The 22281-nt window shown below is 33.9% G+C and overlaps 2 protein-coding genes across 2 annotated transcripts in view; one reads left to right on the top strand and one right to left on the bottom strand.

The window, feature by feature from the left end:
- LOC103988804 (probable protein arginine N-methyltransferase 1) overlaps nucleotides 1–3942 on the top strand; it is a 5800-nt gene extending 1858 nt beyond the window's left edge. Inside the window, exons 3-9 of the mRNA XM_009407441.3 lie at nucleotides 42–197; nucleotides 615–678; nucleotides 754–896; nucleotides 2182–2269; nucleotides 2463–2578; nucleotides 2680–2830; nucleotides 3508–3942. Of these exons, the coding sequence (XP_009405716.1) occupies nucleotides 42–197; nucleotides 615–678; nucleotides 754–896; nucleotides 2182–2269; nucleotides 2463–2578; nucleotides 2680–2830; nucleotides 3508–3713 (924 nt within the window). The 3' untranslated portion in view covers nucleotides 3714–3942. The remainder of the gene's footprint in view (nucleotides 1–41; nucleotides 198–614; nucleotides 679–753; nucleotides 897–2181; nucleotides 2270–2462; nucleotides 2579–2679; nucleotides 2831–3507) is intronic.
- A 593-nt stretch (nucleotides 3943–4535) lies between these two features.
- On the bottom strand, nucleotides 4536–10158 carry LOC135615249 (syntaxin-71-like). The gene is made up of 9 exons (XM_065113494.1): nucleotides 9896–10158; nucleotides 9690–9815; nucleotides 7540–7705; nucleotides 5897–5982; nucleotides 5433–5501; nucleotides 5314–5358; nucleotides 5119–5181; nucleotides 4928–5004; nucleotides 4536–4691 (listed from the first exon to the last, which is right to left on the bottom strand). The coding sequence occupies exons 1-9, from the start codon at nucleotides 10049–10051 to the stop codon at nucleotides 4676–4678; spliced, it is 804 nt and encodes a 267-aa protein (XP_064969566.1). The 5' UTR covers nucleotides 10052–10158; the 3' UTR covers nucleotides 4536–4675.
- Nucleotides 10159–22281: the final 12123 nt, after the last annotated feature.

Below are 22281 nucleotides of genomic sequence, written 5' to 3'. Positions count from 1 at the left end.
TGTCTATGCAGTAATTTCCTTTCATTATATGTATCCTGCAGGAAATGTTGAAAGATGTTGTTAGGACGAAGACCTATCAAAATGTTATTTATCAGAATAGCTTTCTTTTCAAGAACAAGGTCGTCCTTGACGTGGGTGCAGGAACAGGAATTTTGTCTCTTTTTTGTGCAAAAGCAGGGGCAAAGCATGTATATGCTGTAAGTAATAATCTAAATGACCTTATTTTCTTTAAATCTTACTGGTTGGAAATTGCACTCCTGCAAGTTTATGAGATTGATGCCTTTCTGTGGTAAGTAGAATAGCCATAGAAATGGTTGGAAATTTATGACTTCTGACTCATTGAAAAATGCTTTTCTGACACATTAAATTCTTCAGCAACGTAGCTTAATACATATAGGAACCCTAATTGTAGTCTTTCTGTGAAACCTTAATCTCCTCCCTTTCTTACCACTTCTACAACTTTTCTTTTATTAGTAAGGTTAGGCAGTCTCTACTGACATATTTTATCAAGGTAGGATAGTATGCCTGGTTTGGTAAGATATGTGACTATCATTACTAGTTTTGTGCATTTTTTTTTCTGTGATTCAATTGGTGAAGTTAAATCTCCTTTGCAGGTGGAGTGCTCCCTTATGGCTGACATGGCAAAAGAAATTGTTCAGACAAATGGATATTCTAATGGTGATTATATCTTCTTTTATGTTGGATGATTCTGCTACTAACTTATATCTTATGTTTGTTCTATGTTCAATTCAGTGATAACAGTGCTAAAGGGGAAGGTAGAAGAGATTGAACTTCCAGTGGCCCATGTGGACGTGATAATCTCTGAGTGGATGGGTTATTTCCTACTTTTTGAGAACATGCTAAACACAGTTCTTTATGCACGTGATAAGTGGCTTGTAAGTGATTCTCTAATTATTTCTTTGTTTCATATATCTCGCTTGTATTCTCTTTCTATGCCATGTAAGTACCTATTGGTACTGTACATATCTTTGTGCTACATGGTTAGGTTTGCCATTATCTTCGTTTGTTGCGCTTGACCTACCATGGATTGAATATCAGTCAAAGGAACATCGGGATAACTTTTTTAGGGCTACAGTCTGAGAAAAGTCGAGGTCTAAGCTTGTCAAAAGCATAATCAGTGTCTAAATACAAGAAAACCTTGGTGATAGTATAATTTTTTTTTTTAAGTGGCCAAGAGCAAGAAGAAATGACCCTGATCATGCAAGCAAAACATTGCCAATCATAAGTTCTGTCAATTTTAGGGCTACAATCTGAGAAAAGTTTAAGGTCTATGCATAATCAGTATCTAATCACAAGGAAACCTTGATGATAGTATAAAAAACTTTTCTTTTAAATGGTCAAGGACAAGAAGAAATGACCCTGACCATGCAAGCAAAACATTGCCAATCATAAGTTCCATTTTTCCATCAATTATATGAAACCTTATTAATTTTACTAAAAAAATGGCATATGAGAAGATCAATAGATTATTGGTTTGAGAAGCAGAAAGCGACATGCGCTGTTATCTTTTTTTGTTCTGTCTTCCACTTGCTGCAATTAAGTACAGGATATATAAGAACAATCTATGCACCTCATGAACTGTAAGAGCCAGTATCTACATTCTTTGGGATTCAGTGTTCCAACAAAAAGGAGTGTCACCCAAGTGCAACAACCAGATATGTTGTTGCTTGGAAAATTGACTATGGTGAATTGTTCAGAGACTTGCAATTACTAGGAGAATGCTTCACTTGTGTGAGAGAATAAGCTGCAACATGATTTAAATTAGTTGCAGGATTTGGTAGGTACTCATAGTCCACACTATCTGTTGCCATTATGCCAATCCCAATAGAATTTATGAGCCTGCAACTGAGAGGCAAATATTCTAGTCCTGAGGAAGTTTATATATAAATTGAGGTTCTATCTGGACGAATGGGCTTATATTAATAAGTCAAATTTGGTTGACTGCTATGTTGTTCTGTCATTTGTGATAAAATTTTTACATAATGATGATTAATATATTTGAGCTTTTCTGACATAATACATTTGTTGATATGTTCTTTTGTTTTGTTTGGTTACTTGGAGTCCTAAAAGGCAAAAATGTGATGGTTACTAGGTTGACTGAGACCCATCCAAGACGAGAACAACAAAAATATGATTTTTTTTAAAAATTCTTTCTTGTAGAACAACAATGGGATCGTCTTACCAGACAAAGCTTCATTATATTTGACGGCGATTGAGGATGCTGAATACAAAGAAGATAAGATCGAATGTGAGCCTTTTTCCTTCTATGTTTTATTTGCAGTCAGCATCAGCCACTTAGTGTAAGATATTCTGTAGTTTCTAAGGAAAAGGCCAAGTGATCATTGCAGACGTGCTTCAAGATCTTATTTATAGCAAACTCTGTTTCGTTTTGTTCTCTATGCTGGTTACTGTTTCTTATGGAGTTGTTTTTCTTGTTTTAGTCTGGAACAATGTGTATGGTTTTGACATGAGCTGTATCAAGAAACAGGCTATGATTGAACCACTTGTTGATACAGTTGACCAGAATCAAATTGTTACCAATTGCCAGTTACTCAAGGTGATCTTTGTTATCATCTCTCTCTATCTCTGTGCATCATCTCTCCTCCGTTGATGTCTTTGATCATCAGTTGTCTGAACCATTTTTGCTGATTGTCTTAGACAATGGATATTTCTAAAATGGCACCGGGCGATGTCTCCTTCATGGCTCCTTTTAAACTAGTGGCAGAACGCAATGACTACATACATGCTCTTGTGGCTTACTTTGATGTTTCGTTCACCAAATGCCACAAGCTGATGGGCTTTTCTACTGGTTGGTTATCTTCTTTGTTGCATTCTATTTTTGAGACATACTAATTCAGCATTTACGTTCATGCTTGATAATTAATTTATTGGCTTATTGATGCTCGTATGAAAGTATGCCGTAAAAATGTAAGCAAGTTTACCTTGAGTTAGCTGCCGATCTTTAATTATATGATTCAGATTTCTGACCTCTATGTTCAAGTAGTCAATACTGTTCATAATGTGAGACATTTTACTTTAGTTAGTAATTTTCAAATGTGAGAATATTTTCTGAAACCGAGAGTTAGGTATGGACTTCATTAGTCAGTAAATTTCTCCTGTTTGTGAAATTGGGTCTATGATAATACCCGTGACACTTGAAATGTCAGAAAGGATGGATTTGACTCGATGAGTTTGTAGCTAGCTAAGTTTGGATGTTGCAAGCATAGTAGGAGCACATTGAAGATCGTTGCAGTTGCAAGACACTGACCATCTAACATATAGGTGCTCTTTTTGTTCGTGACACCTTAGTGCGACATACACATTTAAGAAAAATAGTCCAGGTGTTAGATTCTCTGCTGCATCGCCTATTTTGTAAGGGGTGCGATGCTCTCATCCCTAACAAGATTGGAAACTGCATGGTTGTTAACGGTTACATTATTGATTCCATTAAATTTTGATTATGCACGGATGAAATGTTCTCTGCAGGCCCGAGATCGAAGGCCACCCACTGGAAACAAACTGTACTTTACCTTGAAGATGTGCTGACGATTTGTGAGGGAGAAGCAGTGGTCGGTAGCTTGACGGTGGAGCCCAATGAGAGGAATCCACGTGATGTGGACATAATGCTCAAGTACTCATTAAACGGACAGCACTGTCAAGTTTCTAGAACCCAACACTACAAAATGCGGTGACCATGACCATGATGCTTTTTTATCTTTTCTTCTTCTTCTTCTTCTTTTTATGTTGGCAAAGGCAAAGAGGTAAGGAATGGTATGGTTGAGCTGCCATACTCACTCCCTCTGGGAGGGTTCTGAATGTGGCCTAGGAACAAAGGGGTGATGTGAAGTTTTGATATGCTAGTAACGACTATATGCTGAACTATTTTTAGTAATCTATATTGTTTGAGGGAATTAATCTGAAGTCCATTCTTGTTGGCTTGTTTAGTGGTAGCATAGTGATATTTTTCGCACTTTCAATCAAGTTATATTTATACGTTTTGTTCCACTGACAGGTTGTTCTTTAAATGAAACATGCATTCAGAAAAAAGCTTCCGTTGTTTGTTCTTTAACGGTATTTATTCGGTCCCGTTGGTTGGTTTTTCTTTCGAAAATTATATCGTAAAAATGCCGGTTCATGTAAAACAAAACTGTAGGGATTCCAAAATGCAACTTCTTTTCCTGTCTCGGTTTAGGATAAAAGGCTGACTCGAGTTGCGAAGGGATCATTTTTCAGGTGTGTTGTTTGTGCATTGTTTACGAAAAATATTTACTTGTGGCCTTAATTGACTAGAATTTGGATATAAGCTCAGCGGATTGGTGGTGGGTGTTTCAGAATATAATAATGCTCCTTTTTGTCTTCATGGCTGTTGCTACCTTTACAACTTCATCTGCTCCTTCGTGCATTGATGCTTTCGATAGAGAACCATCCAAGGAAGGAGAGAGAGAAGCCATGAATCATGAGTCTCCTCCATAGTGTGCCAACAACAAACAAGAAGAGTCTGCTGAAAGCGAATATACAGTAAAAGTCGAGCAAAGTATAAATAGAATGAGGCAACAAACAGTAATGATACACACCCACACTAGCATTTGCTTTGTTCTCAAGAAAACACAAGCTGGACAACAAACAGGAGATACCCGTTTCCTTTACCACCGTCTCATTTCTTTAAAACACTGCATCAAGTGAAAGGCTATTAATATTTGAAGAGAGTTCCATAAAACTCTCTGCTTTGCACAAATGATTAATCTCAGGATTCGTGTAATTCGTTCCACTAAAGAATTATGCAATTCATATCGAAGGATGACATGAGATCAGAATTGAAAAAACAATTGGAGATAATGAAACTGAGTCTAATATCACGAATAAATTTCATTATGCGGTAATCTAAAGTCACAGCAGCGAAGCTTACTTGTACAGATAAGCTGCGATGCCAAGGATGATGCACAATAATATTATGTCAATGCAAAAATTGCGACTGGATCTTAGCTGAAAAAATATAACCAGGGAACTAATTAGAGATGAAATTGTAAGTTGCTGGGAAATAAGTGTTGCTACAATATATCCAACATTATTGCCTTGAAGTGAAATTATTAAAGCTACCTGATTGACAGTATCCTTGAGTCTGACATTAGTATTTTTCAGGTCTGAGGTAGCCTTGTCGACCTGCACATTGTAATGATGCTTCACTATATATAAATAAATATATAAATAAATAAATAAATATATATATATATATAAACCCAAATTTTATCTCGCTTCTAAATAGACAAGTCTAGCGGAAGCAAAGTATTTGACCTTAGTGTCAATTTCATCCATAAGAGGAACTTGCCTGTCCAGTTCCTGTACGATACAAGGAAATTAGAGTAGTTTTCATTTTCATAATGTAATTCCATAATGCAAAATAAACATCCTACTTCATTCATGTCATGGGCCATATTCTTTAGGGTATCCAGACCTTCAGATATTATATCTAAGCCTTGATCCTGCAAAATATTTCCTCGTTAGCAAAATCTTTCAAAAGCAATTACTGGCTGTGCAGAACAACCACTAAAGAACATATGGATTGGTCAGTTGAATGCAGATTATTTTGTTCCCATGACAAAATATACTAGATTATTTTGTTCCCATGACAACTTCCATCCCTGCAGACAATTTGGTCAGTTGAATGCAAAAAAGCAGAAATTTCAGGAAGATGTTCATAAAGAGTATTATTAATTAACCAATAGATGCCACAAATGGGCCATAAAAATATTACTGCTTATCATGGGAAAAACAAAAGTACCTGTTTGGGTTTACCGATGAACATCTAAAGACGACGGATATGATGTCTTGAATGTCATTGAAGTTCAGAAAGAAAAACACGGAAAAACAAAACTACCTGTTTCATTTTGCGCATCTCATACTCCTGCCTAAATTGGCTTGATTCTTCAGTATGCTGAAAGTACTCACTCTCGAATCTTCCATCTGCACAATCAAATTTATTCCAGGAAAAGATCAATCTTCCAAGAAAAATAAAATGAAAAACCTTAATACAGGAATAATATATGAAACATAAAAGAAGAGAAGAGATTAAGAAAAGCAGGTTTCACATATTGTGTGATGCATCAACTATACAGTAACAGTTTGATAATGTAACAGAACACTGGTGTAACAACAATACCCCAATACTGATAGAGCTTTTTATTCCTGTCGGTATATCAAAACAAATCATGCCATAATGAAAGCATAATTGGTCGGTTTTGTACCTTAGAAATTGCCATTTCCTTTGCATCTTTTTCTATTTCCCCCCTGTCTAGTTATTTACTCCAAGTTATGATGTCAAAATATCAAACTTACATAAATTCATTCATATCGATGAGTATACAACTAATATGCATGAATGAATATTCTGCACATGAAAGTATAAGAGTAATTCTAGATCAATAGAGGGGATATATTTTAGAGACTCTAAGCTCTCCAAGGTGTCAAACTCTGAAGGGGTTAACATTGTCTGGTTAGATGTTCTATTGGATCATTCAAATTTATAAAACAGAAAATGTACGAGGCACTAACCAAACAAATTCAAGAACTCTATTTGTAGCATACGTTAACTACAAGCTTGATAGAATTACTAGAATGCAAATGCAGTTGAAGCAGATTTTCGAAGCAACTAACAACCTGTAGAGGAAGACCTATATGAGGTCCGAAAAAATAAAGAATGAGAAATTATCCGACATCAGAAAACATTAATGTCTTGTCAAGTATATTTCAAAGTTGTAAATAACAAATAATAATTATTACCAAAATACATGTCTTGTCAAGTACATTAATGTCCAAGTGTAAGTCACAATTAAATTCTAGATACTCATGTCTGAAGAACTGTCTAGTTCAAAGGCATGATTCCAGTAGTGCACATTCTCCCTTAATAGTTATTTTACTCTCCATCTTTCAACTCTGCTTGTATAATTTGCATCAGTCAATCCTGCTTGCATAAAAAATATCTGACGTGTTTAAATTAGATGATTCACTCATTAATTGACAACCAAATGAAAATGAATGCAACACCATTGTTCTCCCTCTGATCCCTCAAATACGTAACATCCATTAATATAACAAAATAATTGCTAAAATTTTATATCACATCCATACACGATTGTCGCTGTTCCTTATTTAATTGTAATAATAGGAACACTATTTCGCCCATTTGCTAGAAATAGCAATATCAATCTACATCTAGCAACCTCGCCTTCCTCTATAGAGGAGATCCTAGACCATAGACCACTTGTCATGGCACCTCAATACACTTTACTAAGAAAATTATATTGTACATAAACCACCACTTCAAAATCTATAATTATTGTATAGCCAGCCGTATGGAGAAAAATTCATTGATTGCACTACCATATGGTCTTTTGTCGAATTGGAATGTAACAGACATCCAATAAACTTGGTTTAACGGATTAAGAAAAATATCATTAACCGTATATCAAATTTCATAAACAATCAATAGAATGCACTCAACATCAATTAAAATTAGATAACCTGAAGTTGAATCAAATCTAATTTCCGTGCGAGAAGCTGAAGCTTTCCAGCTTCCTATTTGTTTTGCTCCATTTGTACTGCCATCTGGAATCGACTGAATCCTGTCTGGCAATGCAAGTACCAAATCGTTTCTTGTAGCAAGTTCTTCCTTCGAGAGCCCTTTTACCTGTAATAGAACTCCATCAGAAGCACTAAATGCATCATCAAGATAGTGCACTTGCTTTAGCTGATCTTTCCATTCTACATGTTTCATGATGGTCCCATTATCAAGACAGATAACAAGAAGACATGACTATTAAGAACTTTTTAAAACAGTAACATCCATAATGAAGGTGCAATGCTGTTGGAACTTGAAAGTAGCTAACTACAGAAACAATCGATCCAACAACTAATATCAGCAATTAAAGTATATTATCAAGAAGAAAACAATTTACTATTAGTATACAACTTCAATGGCCATAAGAAATTACCACCTTGCAAGCACATGAACTTCTTACATGCAATGTAATAGCAGCAGATATATCCTCATGCATCTGATCCAACAGTACCATACAACTAAAAAAGTGTAGCTGATAGTTTTTAGTCAAACATTTGGTTAATCAACATTAGACTAAATCTAGTAGTTTTAAACTCATACAAAAAAAGGAAACAAAAAAAGAAAAGATCCAGCTAAAATATCACCAAAGAGAGTTAAATCCCTTGGACCTAAATAATTAAAGAATTTATAATACACAACCTGATTGAGAAATATTTTTCTGGAACCAAGATATCTCCACAACAGAAAAAAAAGTATCTCTTGTTCATTTGTCTAGTCAGAGAAAGAGTTAGAGAAGATCAGAAAGATAGCAAAGATTTTGGCCTTCCAAATTTGAAACAAAATATTGAAAATATTACGAGAAAGTCTTTAGGAATACAGGAGCACCAAAACATGCTGTTTTCAGATCTTCGCCACTGTACATTTTCAATTAATAGTCTAGGCAAGTACCTAAAACTCAAGGGAGCCAATGAAAATGTATTAAGAATAAAACTTGAAACATAATACATGACTAATAAGGTGTTTAAATCAAAGAAAACTTACAACAAGAGAGCCTTTAATGTAATTTTCAAACTTGGTACAAGAACCATTAATAATGAAAATTTCCTTTCATGATGGCATGAAACTAGAACACATGACTTTTATTTCTGAAGAATTTCTAGTAAAAGCTATAACCTATAACTTTATATAATATATATAATGCAATCAGCAGTGACCCTATACATTATTTATGTTTCCAAGGAAAAAAGAAATAAAAATTTATTTAAAAATTTATAGCACTCATACTGTCATTGGTTGACTGCAAAGCTCTGACAAAGATCTAATTCAAACAGACAGGTTCCACAAGGACATTAATACTTGACATGCAAAAACAACTACTTTTTCTAACCATATTCGATCATCCAGTTCTTGAAAAGAATCCAGGGTTTTTCTCCTGCACCGACAAGACTTCACTCTGAGACCTTTGAGGTTGTCACACAAACACTTTTCTATCACTAGCCTCCAGTATCCATCCATCAACTAACCGAAAATCATCATAGTTTCCCTCATTCATGGCTGTCTTCTTTGGTCTTCCTCTAGCTTACATAGTATTTCTAAGTTGAATAATTGAATCGGCTTAATTCATTACCAATGCAATATCCTTCTATGGTTCCAACTTATCACAAGTTAGATTCTTGTGTATTCCAACATTCATAATACTTAACTATTCAAACTTCTCAATATTCTCATTCAGCTAAGATCTTTTTTATTCTGACTTTCTTATTATAATTTCCTAGCATTTTCAGACATATAGAAGGTATGGTATTATAAAAGGGTATTATAAAAGCCTTACAAAATTCTCTCTCCTTTATCCAAGTGAGAAAGACGATCACAACATACGTGCCAGACTAACCACTCCACTCTCAGTTAATTCTCTATGCTCTTATTTCAACTGCAGGATCCTTTCCCAACTTGATTTCCATTTTGAATAAGGGCCAAAAACAACCAAAATTTTTTGCTTAGATTTGAAATCGAATGCAAGAAGTCACAAACTCAGAGCTGCAGAAATAAATTAAAAATGCAATAAAACATCAGAAAACATAAAAATGACAAAACGACATCGAAGGCATCGGACCTTCTTGAGGGCCAATCTCTGCAGCTTAGGGACCTCCTCCAACAACCGTGCCTTGGTGCGCCGGATCTCAGCATTCAAAGCCACCGTCGCTGCCCGGTTCTTCTCCTGAGACGCCATCTCCGCTTTCTACACCAGATCGCCAGATCGGATCAGCCAAACCGTCGAACCCCGACAGAAGGAAATCGAACAGAGTCAAGAAACGAGACCTGGAGGGCGGATTCGATGTCGGCCTCGACGGAGGCGTAGAGGCGGGCGAAGGCGTCATCGCCGGAGACGTTGTCGGCGTTAAGCTTGTCAACGTCGTACTTCTCGTACTTCTTGCAGATCGCGTCGACCCGAGTGAGGATGTCGATCACGCTCATCTTCGATTCTTCCTCCGCTTCCCCTGTCGATCGCCTCTCTCACGCAGATCTGCTTGATCTCAGCCCGGATCTGAAGCAATGGAGTAGGATTCAGAGAGAGAGAGAGAGAGAATAGGGTTAGTGAGGAAAGTAATTAGACACAGTATTTTTGTACTTATATCCCTATAAGATATGGAATTACTTATTAAATCCTGTATACTGGACAGAATTATTATTGATGGGTAAACTAGAAAGCAACTAGACACAGTATTTTTGTACTTATACCCCTACAAGATAAGGAATTTCTTATTAAATACTGTATAGTGAATTTAATGGGTAAGCAGAACTGAGATAACCTTTTCAATTACACCCTTAGAGAGTCTGTAATATCGGATTTAAGCCTGTCTGGAAGCACGAAAATAACTCCAACAGGGGGAAGTAGTTTTGAAAACAACCTTTTTCACTTATACCCCTCAAAAGAATTTGGAATCTCTTATTTAATCCTGTAATAAGTAACCGGAAACTCTTATTTGGATGCCTCCCTACAAAAAGAGAAGAAGTAACCTGAAACAATATCTTGCACGTATTTCCCTATTAATTTTCGAATCGCTCATTTATCGAGAGTTGTACATACATACATGTATTTATGTATATATATATATATTATAATTTATATTATATTATTTTATATAGAGTTCAATGATGATAAGAGATCTATGACTGATCAAAATAGTTGGCCATCATGATATGTTGTTATTGTTATGCATATTCCGCTATAGATAATGATTTTTTTTAGTTTTCTTCCTATTAAATTGGGATTAACATATATATATATATATATATATATATATATATATATATATAATAGAATAATAATAATAATAATAATAATAATAATAATTATTATTATTATTATTATTATTATTATTATTATTATTATGTGTACAGAGTGAGTGGCATGCAGGCAGTTGAGGTCGTCCTCCCCGCCAGCTTTACGAGGGCGAGGGAAGTCGCCCCCAGTCGCCTGCTCTTCTTCCCCTTGTGTTGACTGCATCACGAGGAAGAGGAAGAGAAGGGAGAGAGACGGGGGAGAGCTCCGTGGTGCGACAAGGCCAGGGTGAAACGAGACCCGTGGTCGCCCGAGGAAGACGCCGCCCCTCCGGACCTACGTCGACAAGCTCATCACCGGCGGCAACTGGATCGCTTTGCCCCACAAAGCAGGTTCTCCTCCTACTCCTCTTCTCCTGCAACCTCATGGTTTGATGCCTTCTCCTGTTCAGAAGAAGAAGAAGAAGAAGAAGAAGAAGAAGAAGAAGAAGAAGCAGGCAAACTCCATTCACTGTCCCTGACCCAGCACCGTCTTCTCGATGCCTCTTCAGGCCATCCATGGAGTGCCGCTCTCGATGACGACGAGCTAGCTGCGGATGAGTTGTGCCCCCGTCGGCAGCGTCGTCGTCAATCACTGTCAACATGAACAGCTTCATCGACTGGTCTACATGTGAGGTTGGATCCAACGACTCGTTCCTCGGTGGCTACAGATGCAAGCAGATCCCTGGGGGGAGATGACTACTGCTGCTGAGACCAGGAAGATTAGTCAGCAAAACAGTGATAAAACTGACAAGAAGATTAAAAAAGTGTACTACTGAAACCTCACTGTAAATGATCATAGAACTTGACATCTGCATTCAAATCTATTCTGGCTGCAAATGCAATCTAGAAACACTGATGATCTGAAGAAATGTTTCATCTACCTAAGCAAACAAGCTTGCTAGCGCAGTCTTCACATCTCTATGGATTAATATTCCAGTCCTACTACATGTGATAAGAACTCATGAACAGAGAAGAATATTAACCTAGTGCAGCTAGCTTCCAATGTAATTGGGAGACGGTTGTTACCAACTCAAAAATCCAGCACTGCATCATCTGGCCTGTTAAAGATCGTAATAACATCTCATTAATAGGTCCACCAAACAACCAATGCAGCTAACCATAGACCATATATTATTGCTTTAATTAACAAAGTCATCAGATGAAAGGTGGTGAGAGTAGTCTTAAATTATAACATACCAAGAAAACATAGAAATGGAACTTTGCATTTGTGTAATTCTGCTAGACTAACATTAAGTTGTTGTAGGATGGATCTATGAAAAAACATCATTAGTGAATCACTTACCATTTCAAATTATCATGTCACTCATGCTTTTTGTTTTTCTACGACGATGAAATTAACTACACAAGGGGATAAGTTATGGATTAAATTGTCTACACAAGGCATTGAATATCAAGTGTAAATGAAAAGATAATAGTTCGAAATTATACTGTAGATCATTGCAAAATGTTCCTATAGGTAACTGAAATTTAAATTGTGAGAGCTACAATAAATGAAATTGTTCAAGTATTCAATCTAATGGACAGAATTCTATTAGTAAGATCACAAACGAACCAAGATACTTTATTATGATTTTTTTGTCATTTTCTGGGAAAAAAAGTTGAGAGTAGTAGTACTTCTATGATCTATCCATTGGTTAATTATCTTTTATTCTAAATCTTTACATGAATAAATACCTCCATTTTGTATGAGGCTCGGGATCCGTACTTAGATTATTTCCAAAAGAGTGCCCAAAAAATCAACGCATCTCAGCATTTGGATTAAAAAAAAAGAACCATTAGGGGGGTTAAATAGCCTTGGCCTTTCCAAATGCTTACAGGAGAGTTAATACTTTGATTCTAAAACCAATGAATATTTTTATTATTTTCTCAAAAACAGAAAAACAAAAAAACAAAAAAAAGCACTTGATTTGGATTGCTTTGAGGTTGACAAAGGATTCATTTATTGCACCTTTTAACCTACTAGACATTTAAATGTGTTCAATGCATTTATAAATCCATTTAAAACATATAATATACCACAAAAAGATTACAGTAAACTCCAAAATTAAATATATTCCAATAGGTAAAAGACAATAAGATGATTATATAATATGTGTTTTATTTTAAAACCTTATATATATTTATATTTATATTTATATATAGACCATTTTCAAGAGATTTTACAAATAATTTATGTTTAAATTATATTTATTGTGAGGAAACCTATGGGACATTCATGAAAGCTCTGTAAGAGTATTACTAAAGTGAACTAAAGAGAAATAAATCACTTTCTTTAATAAAAAAATATGTATATTTTATAAGATGAAAAATTAAGGTTTACGGTTTCGAATAAAATATATGTATATAGGTAGTATGTACCGGACCGACAACATATCGGTATATGGACTGTCCGTTACTAGGTAGAACGCTTAACATTGTCCCGTATAGGACGATACATGACTATATCGCACGGTAATGATCAAAATTTCGATCATTATTACTCGATAATAGTCAAAATCAACCATTACTAATCGGTAACAATGCTCTAACGGTCAATTCTCATGAGTTTTTAAACTCTTCTCCCTTATTTCACTTTATTTCACTCTCATAATTCTTAAACTATCTTAAACTCCTATTTCTCACATTTACGCTCTTCTAAACTCTATAAAATAATGATTTATGAATTGAATCAAGACTAATTTGGGAAGATTATGAGGAAGAACTTTCTAATCAAGAGGTATGTATTCTGTTTCTTTAATTGGAGAGTAAATTAAATATTTAATATTATGATTAGTGTGTTTAATATTGATTAATTCGATATTAGACATATAATAGGTCAAATATTTATATTTCTTACATATTAAATATTGAAAGATATTTATGATTATAAAATATGTTTAATTAGGTTTTATTAAAGTTATTGAATACTATGATTAGTTATTTTAATGATGATTTAATCGAAATTTAATCGATTTTATATCAATTCAATGTCTTTAATACTTTGGTGTTTGGCATGTTTATAGTATTGAAAGAGAACTAATTGATGCATAATTAACTATGTTAATAATATAATTAGTGTATGGTTTCATCGTAATTTAAACTATATAAGATCAAAATTATATATTTAATGTTTCTTTTATATGTTTCACATATTTACGATGGTAAAATAGGTTTAATTAAGTAAGTTTTATTAAAGTTATTTAATGTTATAATTAGTTATTTTAATGATGATTTAATTAAAATTTGATTGATTTTAGGTCAATTTAATGTCTCTAATACTTATTAGGGTATTTGACATATTTATAGTATTGAAAAAGAAGTAATTAGTGGATAATTAACTATATTAATAAGGTGATTAGTGTATCTAATAATGATTTTATCGATCCATATTGGATCAAAATTATATATTTAATGCTTCTTTTATGTATTTCATATATTTATGATGGTAAAATAGGATTAGTTATGTTTTATTAAAATTATTTAATACTATAATTAGTTATTTTAATGATGATTTAATTAAAATTTGATCGATTTTAGATCAATTCAATATCTTTAATACCTATTAAGGTGTTTGACATATTTTTAGTGTTGAAAGAGAAGTAATTAATGGATAATTAATCATGTTAATCATGTGATTAATGTATCTAATGATAATTTTATTATACTTTGAGAATCAAAATTATGTATTTAATGTTTTTTTATATATTTAACATATTTATGATGATAAAATTGGATTAGTTATGTTTTAATAAAATTATTTAATGCAACGATTAGTGATTTTTTATCGATATTTGGTCAATTCAATATATTTATACTTTATGCTTATTTAATTTAAATTTCGAATGATCATGACACCAAAGAAATAACCACATGATGATGCATGGGTTCATACTTGAAAGATAAATAAGAACCATCATCATTGATAATGTATTTATTATGACTACATTGACAATTGTGAAAGAATAACTCAGGTGAAGATTCATTTGGCCGGTGGATATCCCGATGTTATAATTTAATCATGCTAACTAAAGTGAATAATTTGATTATGCTTTCAATGCATTTATAAATCCATTTAAAACATATAATATAACATAAAAAGATTATAGTAGGTAAAAGACAATAAGATGATTATATAATATGTTTTTATTTTAAAAGCTTATATATATATATTTATATATAGACCATTTTCAATAATTTTACAAATAATTTCAGTTTAAATTATATTTATTGTGAGGAAACCTATGATGGGACATTCATTAAAGCTCTAGAAGAGTATTACTAAAGTGAACTAGGGAGAAATAAATCAATTCCTTTAATTAAAAAAAATATGTATATTTTATAAGATAAAAAAATTAAGGTTTATAATTTTGAATAAAATATATGTATATAGGTAGTACGTACCGGACCGACAGCATATCGGTACATGGATCGTTTGCTACAAAGCAAAACACTTAACATCACCCCGTATCGAACGATACAAGGTTGTATCGCCCGGTAACGATCGAAATTTCGATCATTACCACTTGGTATAGTTCGGCAACGATTAATTTTGACCGTTATTGCTCGGTAATGGTCGAAATCAACCATTATTGATTGGTAACAATACTCTAACGATCAATTCTCATAGGTTTTTTAACTCTTCTTCTTCCCTATTTCACTTCACTTCACTCTTATAACTCTTAAACTATCTCAAACTCCTATTTCTCACATTTGCACTCTTTTAAATTCTATAAAATAATAATTTATGAATTGAATTTGTTGAATCTCAGATTTTGATGATGATATCAATTGATAGTGTTTATCTGATTTACGTTTTGAGTGACGTAGGAAGCTTCGATCAAGGAGAGACAATTGAAGTAGGAAGAATCATGTTAGGCTAGAGTGGAACGTGTCAGAAGATTGGACATCGAGCCAGAGGATCGGTCGGTGCGTCAGTAGAAGACTTCGGGCCGAGAATTCGGGCATCGAGCTAAGAAGAGCGGAAATTATGCCAAGGAAATCGAAGTTACGGAAGTCAACTAACCAATTGGGCAATAGGCCATAAGAGAGGACGATGCGTCGAAAAATCGGATGAAGCGTCGAACCAATGACATGACCGGACAAAATTTGATGAGCTTCGTAATAATTATCTAGATCGAAGTAGGTTTTAGGTCTAATTGAGTTGGTATTGGTGTGAAACAATGCCAACTCAATTAAAGGCCAATTAGGCCTAAAGTAGGAGTGATTTGGGCTCATTGGAAGGTACATTCAATGACCCAAATGTTAGGCCAAGTGGTGGCACCGTTAGAATTGGTGGTAGAACCATCTATGAGTTGGAAAACTCGAAAACTTGGTCTCTGAGGTTATCAGGCGGTAGTACCGCCAAATTGGGTTGTGGTACCACCCAATGATAGTGTGTCGGGCGATGGTACTGACCAGTGTTAGGCTGCAGATGGTGGTACCGCCCGATGCAGGTGGTGGTACCGCCCATACCTTGAAATCTTGGAGATTTAAATTTTGGGCTCCAAATATGAATCCATTTAGGGCCTATAAATATCCTACTCCTTCCTGCTTAGGATAGTAAGAATTGGGTAGAAATGAGGATAGAATTCTTGACAAAAAAGAGTTTAAAAAGTTTAAAAAGTATTGAGTGTTCCCCTTGACCTCTTAAAGTTTAGAGTTCACTCTAAGAGAGATGTGAAACTTGTAAAGGTTCTCTCATAAGCTTATCAAAAGGAGAATAGAGTTGTAAAGAGGTGGTTGGTCTTTGTCTATTGAAGGAAGATCGATAGTGGATGCCAGTGGCCTTCACAGAAGAGGAATCAGGAGTAGATGTAGGTTATAACGATCGAACTACTATAAACTCAGTTTGTATTTACTTTGAGCAATTAACTTTTATAGCAAACTACCTCTCCTCCTTACTGTGCTTTTACTACGCCTATGCTCTCATACGCTTTCAATTTAAGCATCTTTATGAAACGAATTTTATAAACTAGTGATTTTATTCGCTATATTAATTCACCCTCCCTCCTCTTAATGTCGATTCGTTCCTAACAGAATCAAAGCTAATTTGAGAAGATTAAGAGGAAGAACTTTCTAATCAAGAGGTATATATTCTTTTTTTCTTTAATTAGAAAGTAAATTAAACCTTTAATATTATGATTAGTGTGTTTAATATTGATTCATTCAAAATTAGACACGTAATAGGTCAAATATTTATATTTCTTGCATATTAAATATTGAAAGATATTTATATAGTAAAATAAGTTTAATTAGGTTTTATTAAAGATATTGAATGCTACAATTAGTTATTTTAATAATGATTTAATTAAAATTTGATTGATTTTATATCAATTCAATATCTTTAATACTTTGACAATGTTGAAAGAGAGTAATTAATAACGTAATTAACTATGTTAATAATATAATTAGTGTATTGTTTTATCATAATTTAAACTATATGAGATCAAAATTACATATTTAACGCTTCTTTTATATGTTTCACATATTTATAATGATAAAATAAGTTTAATTACGTTTTATTAAAGTTATTTAATATTATAATTAGTTAATTTAATAATAATTTAATTAAAATTTGATCGATTTTAGGTCAATTTAATGTCTTTAATACTTATTAAGGTATTTGACATGTTTATAGTATTGATGGAGAAGTAATTAGTGAATAATTAACTATATTAATCAGGTAATTAGTGTATCTAATGATGATTTTATCGTAATTTAACTCATATTAGTTCAAAATTATGTATTTAATGCTTATTTTATATATTTCACATATTTATGATGGTAAAATAGGATTAGTTAGGTTTTATTAAAATTATTTAATATTATAATTAGTCATTTTAATGATGATTTAATTAAAATTTGATCAATTTTAGATCAATTCAATGTCTTTAATACGTGTTTGACATATTTATATTATTGAAAGAGAAATAATTAGTGGGTAATTAATCATGTTAATCATGTGATTAGTGTATCTAATGATGATTTTATTATAATTTGAAAATCAAAATTATGTTTTTAATATTTATTTTATATATTTAACATATTTATGATGATAAAATTAGATTAATTATGTTTAATAAAATTATTTAATATAATGATTAGTAATTTTTGATCGAGATTTGGTCAATTCAATTTATTTATATTTTATAACTTATTTGATTTAAATTTCATATGATCATGACACCAAAGGAATAGCCATGCATAAGTTCTTAAGCTAGCAATATTTGAGATGGTTCAAGAAAGCAAAAATTATGCTTCTCAAAAGAGAAGAAAAAATTTGCTATCTTGAACATCACAAAAAATTGCTAGCTTGTCTATCTTAAAAAACAAAAGTGTAAAGTTGCAAAATTTACAATCTTGCATATTTTTAAAATTAATGATTATTTGGTGATTAGGCATGTTGTAAAGTGATAAAAAAAAATTGTTAGCTTGTATATTGTGAAACTTGCATATCTCAAAAACTAGCTAGATTCACTTCTCATTTTTTTTTATAACAAAAGTGGAGAAGTTATAATGTTGATCATGCATGGAATAATGTATTAAAAATTTGATTATGCATGATTTTATGATGAAATGTTGCTTGGATTTTTGAATCTAAGAGTTCTATCAATACGACATATTGATAGGGGGAGTTAAGGTTAACTCTGTCATCAATTAGTTCTCATCATCAAAATGGGAGAGATTATTGAATCTCATATTTTGATGATGAAACCAATGAATAATGTTTATGACTTGATCTGCGTTTTGAGTGATGTAGGAAGCTTCGATCCGGGAGAGACAATTAAAGTAGGAAGAATCATATTGGGCCGGAGTGAAATATGTCAGAAGATTGGACATCAAGTCGGAGGATCGGTCGACATATCAGTAAAAGGCTTTGGGCCATGAGTTCAAGCATCAGGCCAAGAAGAGCAGAAATTGCGCCAATGATATTGGAGTTGTGGAGGTCAATTGACCGATTGGGTAATAGGTCACAAGAGAGGACGATATGCCTAAGATTCGGAAGAAGCACCGATAAACCAATGATATGCTCGACAATATTTGATTTGCTTTATAATAATTATCTAGATTAAAGTAGGCTTTAAGTGTGTAGGATTAACTACGATAGTGATCAAGGCATAAAGCAAAATGAAGTCCCGAAGTCAAGAATGAGATTTCGTTGGGAGTTCGAGAGTTCGTCGGAAGTCCGGACATTCGTCGGAAGTTCTGTCGAAATTGACCGAGAAGTCCAGGAGCTTACCAAAGAAGCTCGTCGGAACTTGCCAAGAAGATCATCGTAAAGTCTAGGAGCTTGCCGGGAGTCCATTGGAATATTGTCGAGAGATCGTCAGAAGTTCACCGGAAGATCGCTGGAAGAAACATATACTTACCAGACTTATTTAGCTTAGTGTATACCTTAAAATTCGTAGTTAGCATTTAATTAGGTTGGAATTGGGCCAACTCAATTAGGGGCCAATTGGGCTTAAATTTGAGTCGTGTTGGGCTAAGTCGAAGGCTCAAACAGTGACCCAATAGGTGGAATCATCATGGTACAATCTCCAAGACTATGTTAGGCAGTAGTAACACTCAGACTCAGTCTCCAAAACTGTCCGACGGGGGTACCGCCAGACTAGGCGGTGGTACCACCCAGTGTCGGTGCTGCAGGTGATGGTATTGCCCAACACAAGCGGTGGTACCACCCAGCATAGGCAATAGTATCAGTAGGACCCGGGAAACCCGGGATGAGATCTTTTTAGGCTTCAAGTTTGAATCCACTTGGGCCTATAAATACCCCTCTTATCCTTGGTTAACTTACACAAGAATTGAGAGTGAAAAAGAAAGAAAACGCTATTATAATCTTATGTGAACTCATCTCAAACTTGTGTTAGAGAAGTTTAAGATAGGAGGCTGTGAGGGTTGTAAAGGTTCTCTCCTGAACCAATCAAAAAGAGAATCGAGTTATAAGGGTAGTTGATCTTCACCCATTGAAGGAAGATCGTTAGTGGATGCCGATGGTCTCGATGAAAGAGGAATCAATAGAGTAGGTCACGACGATCGAATCACTATAAACTAGTTTGCATTTCATTTTAAGCAATTTACATTTACTGCAAATTACTTTACCTTCTTATTGCTTTCACGCTTCAAGTTAATATCTTTACAAAATGATTTTCGTCGGAATCGGGTTTAATCGAAATGAAGATTTTCAAACCGGTAATTTTATCCGCTGTACTAATTCACCCCCCTCCCCCATTTTAGTGCCGACTCGTTCCTAATAACTATGTAAGGAGGAGAAGGGAAGAGAAGAATAGGAGGTAGCAATTGAGAAGCCCCAGCCTATAGTTCCCTCCTATTTATAGAGGTCCACGGTTAACCCTAATGGATCATGCCCTATTGGGTATTGAATCTCCATCCAATTACCCAAACCTCTTAGATTATTGGGTCTCTACCTAATAATCTCTTATTAGCTCTTCTTGAATCTCAACTATGAGATCCAATAATTGAGGAGCTTATTGGATATCCAATAAGATAAGGGCTCCAACGAATATGAAATTTCATATCCGAATCTCTACTCGTCGCAACACCTACTATATGTGTTTGACCCTCTAGGTCCAATATCGAGCTAGTTGTGAGTCATACCTGTTAGAACTCCTTCTAACTCAATGAATTATTATATCCATAATAATTTACTCAACTCATCGACTACAGACGTACTAGGCCACTACGTCGTAGTCCCCAAACGATACAAGGGAATATAATCCTTTGGACAAATCTATTATCAGTTACCGTATACCTATAGTCCCTCATCTATCTAATATCCCAGAGATCATATAGCGGACATGGTAATATTAGGCTCATACGGTTTCTTCTCGAGTCTCGCTCTAATCGGATTCTCTTGGATAACTCTTTCTCTCCTAATCCGACCTTGGCCAAGGATTTGTTTAAGCAAGAATACATAAGATATTTCTCTCATGATACCAAGAGCAGATGATCATCCATTGACACTCAATAGCTCTCGTAAGGTTGGCTGCCACTCTTAATAACTAGTTATACTAGATTTGGAACTTCCAAACTTGTAAGTTCGGTATCAAAAAGTGATGTACTTATATAGGATATCCTTGGCGTCTCAAGTCTAAGGACAAGATACACTACTAGGACTGCGGAATCACTGTATGATAATAAGGCATCATCAACCATCTAGTATTCCGTGAACGGATCAATTAGTGAACTCATTTTCTAATAAGCACCTATACTGTATTCTTAGTATCCCCACATGAGCAATTATAAGACTAGCTGCCTCTATCATATGGACGGTTATACAGCACACCAGTCTATCCGGTTATCTCGATGTCTCTTTTAAATAACCTATGACCGAGATTATTTAGGAAGCCAAATTTTTAATGCATGGTTGATGCGCTGTCCACAATCGATTCAATCTGAATTGATTCATTAATAATTTAATTTTTTTTAAAATATTAATAATTTTGATTCAAAGTATTCTTTGATGGTTTAATTAGTTAGTTTGGATTCAATTGAATTGATTTTAATTTAAAAAATATTAATCTATGTCCTTTGTCGATTCAAATCGATCAATCAAACCAATCCGAAGATAAAAAAAAAACCTCATGATTTAAATTGATAATCAATTTAGGCCTAGAAATAATTTTAATATTATAATTTCATAAATAATATGGGCTCAATTTCACAAATCTCGTTATGTCTATCAAATTAACTAAGATTCTGATTCAACTCAATCGAATCAAATTGATTTATTTTTAAATTATTTAAAATTATAGACTAATTAATTAAATTAAATTAATTGATTTTGAATCCATTTAGTAAGATATGGCCAAATTGATTTTGATTTAGACCTATCTTATCTTAATCAAACTAAATCATAAATCAATTCAATTCAATTAGATCCTTAACGGTTCGGTTTGAACCCATTTGAATTGAGTAATTTAGAAACTAGAAACTAGTTTTATGAGAAAATATTTTCTTAATTTTTTTAGCAAACATATTTTTCGTACTTAAAAATGATTGATTAACCAAATAAATAATACATAAGCAACAGATGTGGCAAACATCAAGTTTTTTGTTTTCTGCTAATGAGAAAAAAAAGCTGAAACAATTTAAATTAGGCTTTAGTTACTAAAACAGAATATTTTTCTTTATCAAATAATCATTACAATTTGGCATGCGGGTGGCAATGAAATGGGACCCCAAAACGAACGAAAGCCCACCAAAGCTTATCGGGTTTCCATGCCCACGACTAGTTCGAATCCGACATAGACAGAGCTCACACAGGGATCCGAATCCAACTCCGTGTTTCCGATCCGATTGGCATGATCCGACCCCTGAGAAAATCTTAAATTTTCAGGGTCCGCGTCACCTCTCCGAGCTGA

Source organism: Musa acuminata, chromosome BXJ2-6 (assembly GCF_036884655.1).
Source record: "Musa acuminata AAA Group cultivar baxijiao chromosome BXJ2-6, Cavendish_Baxijiao_AAA, whole genome shotgun sequence".
NCBI lineage: Eukaryota > Viridiplantae > Streptophyta > Magnoliopsida > Zingiberales > Musaceae > Musa > Musa acuminata.
This window is presented reverse-complemented; position numbering and strand designations above follow the sequence as displayed.